This window comes from Montipora foliosa, chromosome 11, assembly GCF_036669935.1.
Source record: "Montipora foliosa isolate CH-2021 chromosome 11, ASM3666993v2, whole genome shotgun sequence".
NCBI classification, from domain to species: Eukaryota; Metazoa; Cnidaria; class Anthozoa; order Scleractinia; family Acroporidae; genus Montipora; species Montipora foliosa.
In genome coordinates, this window is record NC_090879.1 from 29102547 (window position 1) to 29107455 (window position 4909).

At 40.6% G+C, this 4909-nt stretch overlaps 1 protein-coding gene across 1 annotated transcript in view; it reads right to left on the reverse strand.

Moving 5' to 3' along the window:
- The window catches only part of LOC137975373 (uncharacterized), a 6177-nt gene extending 1497 nt beyond the window's left edge, over window positions 1-4680 (reverse strand). The window contains exons 1-2 of the mRNA XM_068822481.1: window positions 4616-4680; window positions 1-1931 (exon numbers count right to left, since the gene is read on the reverse strand). The exon at window positions 1-1931 is cut by the window's left edge and continues 1497 nt beyond it. Coding sequence (XP_068678582.1) covers window positions 1-1880 — 1880 coding nt within the window. The 5' untranslated portion in view covers window positions 1881-1931; window positions 4616-4680. The remainder of the gene's footprint in view (window positions 1932-4615) is intronic.
- Window positions 4681-4909: the final 229 nt, after the last annotated feature.

A 4909-nucleotide genomic window follows, 5' to 3' on the forward strand; every position in this document is an offset into this window, starting at 1 on the left:
ATATAATGATTTTGTTTCGCTTTTTGGACAAAACGAATCGCTTCTAACTTGAAATCGCTTAAAATCTTGCCATTAACGTGAAATTCTCGATCTCTCTGGAGAAGATTACAAGTGCAGTAATTGAGCAATCCCCCTGAACTTTCACCACGATTTGTCCTCAACTCTTCCTCCGTTTCTTCTCCTTCCATGTCATCAAGAAGATAGGCTGTTTCTGTAGGTGACTCTCCAGCTCTGGAAGCGGTTACACTTTCATCCGACGTCAACTCATCGAGTTTTTTCATCAAAGCGTCTTTATCAACCATCGAGTGGGTTGCTTGGTAAAACATCCTGCTGAGCTGTTCACACTGGGTTTGTGAAAGTCCAGATTCTCTTGCGGCGAGACTCATGTAGGTCCGCTCAATCTGAATCGTCAAATCATCCTTAAAGCTGGCAAAGTGGTCAATCAGTTCCTTGCGTAGATCTTTCGTGCTCTTTAGGGGGCTCTGGAGGTACGATCGACATTTAGCCAAGGTATCAGACACTGTATCAAAATAAGTGAGTTTGTGCGATATGGGTTTTACTTTTTGTTTTGGAATAAGCGTTGGATCCCAGCAGACAATGAACTTGATTCCACGTAGATACGCTCCGCCACAATTGAACGCGAGAGAGGCGGGTAAAACTAAACAATCAATTAGGGTTTTGTACTCTTCCTTGTCGTGAATGAGCTCTAACACTTGTGTATCTCCAGGATAATAGCAAGGAATAGGCGCTACAAAAACTTTCTTTTCTGGCTCAAATTTCTTTCCTTGTTCGCACAGCAAGGTTGGTCTGAAGTAACACTGTTCAGAAGTCAACTTCCCGTAAGGGTCACAGACACCATACACCACCCTAGCCTTGGGAATCAAAATTCTGACATGTGGAAGTTCACCTCCCGATGACTCTTGTTCAACTATGTAACTTACTTCGCGTCGTAGCAGAGTGGCTACCTCTTCTTCGGTAGTTCGGCCCGTAAGCTGCAGGAAATAGTCAATGGAAGCTTCATCATCGCGCATCATATCTTCTAACAGACTGTAATAGTCTTTTTGAAGAGTCCTGAGGTCTTCAACTTGAACTCCGCGGGCCGCTAGAAGCATGATCAGTTTGGCGTCGAGATATGCGTTTGTGTTTGGCTGCGAATAATCCAAAATATACACGGTCCGGTCTGTCTGCCTGACTGACTCGTCGACGTGATCTTGCCGAGGATGATGATCGTTCATGTTGTCTTCCTTCAAGACTAACATGCCTTGGGAACCTTGATAGTGAACTAATAGTGCGCTGGGTTCGGGATAGTTGAGTCGTTGCAAGAAACCCGCCTCCCATATTTTTGATGCAAGCCCTCGAGACATAAAGCCGTAGCCAAATTTCTTGACTTTTAAAACCTCATCACACTGTTCCTTTGTTAGTTCCACGTGCTGTAGAAATGGCGAAAACAACAAGCCAATCTTCTTTGCGCGCACACTCACATTGCTCTGTTCAGTAAAGTTACCAAACGTTTGTAAGTGGTTTTGAATTTTGTCCTCAGTACCATGCATCATGAAACATGTTTTCTTTCTTATTTGACTGTAAGAATGACCGAGGAAATTAAAACTCTTCTTGTCACAAAAAATTCCGGTTTTTAAGACACGTTTACACAAGGCGATGTTTGCCTCTTCCTCCATCTGCGAGTTAAAAGTGACAATCATTATCTCATCACGAAAATCGGGTCCGATTCGATGCTCCAGATAGTTAAAAAACCGAGTATTTTCCAGTTTTTTATACCCAAAGCGATAGTCACGTTCGTCTTTGCCAACAAATTCCACGTGTTTGACCTCGCCTTCTTTAGGAAGATGAATGCCTTCTGGAATACTGATGCGAACTTCCATGCCACGATATTGAGAGACGTCCACTAAGGATTTATGCACCTTGTTTGACAGCTGATAGAATGAGAGAATGAGAGAATTATTTTAGCCTGACCAAAAACCTCAACTATCATTTTAATTAATTATTAATTTATTAATTTTAATTATTTGTTAATTATTTTATGATGGTCGCCTGACCAAAAACATCAACCGGCTAAACCCACGGCCGCTTTTCTTCTCCCTGGTCTCTGGTTACCTATAGTCGCATGACCGCCCAAATTTGGATGATTGAGATTGCTTGCGCAGTGGTCTCTTGGGAAGGAATGGGCCGTACAGTCCACGACACTATAATGACAAATGGGGTTTGTGAAACGAAGGCTTTCTACATCACCCATGGGATCTTTCCAGTGGCAAGCAGAGTACATGTAATTCACATCCCACAACCTTAAAAGTTTTTGATTTAATTATGTATTGCCACTCGTACGAACGACGGTAAAGAGTCAATGCTAAATGCCCCTAAGAGTTGAAGCAGGAGTTTATCGGGGAAGAAGAAAGCAAAATAAGTCCCACCACACCGTTGCTATGGTTACAAATGATAAATGACGTCACTATCAACAAAACGTACCACAGCATTACTATGTAATAGATACACTAGTTTCTAAGGTCAAGAGCATAAAGAGTAAATATGTTACATTTAAGCAGATTTCCGCGAAACTCGTGTATAAATGACATGATATGATATCTGAAAAATTGCCGATGGCATTAACGCAATTAAACTGAAATTGTCAGGAATTTTGTGCCGCGTGAAGGATTGGTAAATACCTCATGATAATTGCGTCCTAGTACAAACTCACTTTGACTACTGTAGTGCTGAATAGGGTAATTGGGCAAATGGTAAAATCGAAATCGAAATCGCACAGCTCTTACGTATCTCCGTGTACTGGGTTGGAAGAAACAAAATCACCAACGCATGATCGTTGTGAGACCTAGACTCTTCCAACAGCGTTTTCATAAATTCCGTAAATCAAGTTTTACTTTTAGCAGTGCCGTACCGTTGCCATGACAACAATTGCGACTCGCAGACACCCTTAAATTGCCTGACAGTAGTATTGTGGTCAAATATTAATAACTTTCTAGTTAAAGGATCGACAATGTTGTAGTCCTTTTGCATTGGAAAACCCACTGTTACCTGTGGAGAACCTTTCGAGCCTCCATAAACAGTTCAAAACAGTCTGCCAAAACTTTCTTTTCTTACTTAATGAAGTAGATATTAGTCCACCCAGTATGATAACACGACACCCGATTTTAGAAGGTTCCTATTGAGCTGCAAATAGAGTGGGGATAGTAAGGTGTATTGGCAGTAGGACCACGAGAGAGCCTGTATTGTACACATTTTGAACGCGATTTTGTAGATTTATTTTGTTTAGATAGCTAGCTTATTTATTGTTACTCATTGCAGCCAAACTTAAGGCTGAATTAAAACTCCACATGGTAAATCCTTGTTAGTATTATTCATCATAACGTTTGCATTGTAAATTGATAACACTATTCCTTTCCTTGTAGATATTAAAACGAACGTCAAAGGAGCAAACATGTCTAAGGTCATATCTCGGGTTGTGACATGCCGGAAATAACTTGTTCGACGAGAGTGAATCATAAGTGATCATGTTATTATGCAGAACAAAAGAATACTCCTCTAGCCACAGCAAATATATTTCCCTAATTGTTTTGTGAACACCTCTACAGTCAAATATCTTTTATGCTGATTTTTGAAGCGACGAAATAAATACTTAACTTTGAATTCATCTTTTAAGGCGACGGAAGGTGAAGAGGGGAAGAGGCGGTTTTAGAGCTGGAACCATAATTACCTGTAGTTAAGTGATTCCCCAACGATTTGTAAGCGAAGCTGTAGATCATAGATCCTCTTTTATCATGCTAGTCACATGCCCCCCATAATACGGCAAAAATATTTGGGGGATAAGAGTGAAGGGTAAAGTGACTAAATCTCGTCTGTGATATGTGTTTGGGATTTGGGAAAGTGACCCTTCGAGTTGATATTTAAGCAGGCCATTTTTAAATGTTCAGATCTGAGCACAATAACTTTTGGTAATCAAGAATTCTTAAACACGAGTAGAGTTTACAAATTTTGTTATGCTAACTAGCGCCGAAGAAGTGATCAGTGGACACCATTGCCAAAACCCAGTTACATCGCACAGAATGCTGTAGTTTTTGGAGAGGTTTGTTAGTAATTTCCTCATCTTAATATTTCAATATTATTTTAAGCGCTTATTTACAGCATGGATACAATTCCATCCGGCGGTAAGCTATGCATTCGGAAAAGATTTGAGAATCTTGTGCTTTGGACTGCAGTAATTTGTAAGTGAGAGAGCTTTGCGCGGTAACAGCCCCTAAGGGAAGTCGACGCGAGCACGGGAAGTTCCTTACTAGCTCCTGACATCACGAGAGAGCAAGTGGAGAAAATTTTCTTCACGAACGGTTTTCGAACTTTTATAAAGCCTTTGCGTCTTTACCTACAAATAGGGTACTCGCTGGAGATTCTTACAACTAACGTGAACAGTTAATGGGAATTTCTTAACCAGAGAGAGCATCGCAAAAATGCTTATTGTTGATTCTACTTAGCTAAACAAATTGCTGGGTTACCAAAATCAAGGGAATCATTGCAGTTTAATCTGTGCTAAAGCTTTTGCGTCTTTGCTTACACATTGCCTCTCATTTTTATACAAAAATCCATACCTTACTTGATCTTGTCTCGAAGCCCTTGACTTGAGAAGAATTTGGTAAACGTTGTTGAAAAACCGATGATTGTGTGAGGAAAGGTTTGTTTTGGACAGAAACGTTTTCCTAGAAACCCCTCCCCCTCCCCGAGGTCAGAAATTTCTAAGAATCAGGGATGACTGACGCAATGAATGTCAAATAAAGAGCAACACATTGGCGGGCGTCCAATATCTTTTCCTTCTTTCCGCCTGAGATGTAAATTAGAGATTTTTAACGTTACATGCCACTTAAACCAGAAATTTTGAACGAAACAGTTT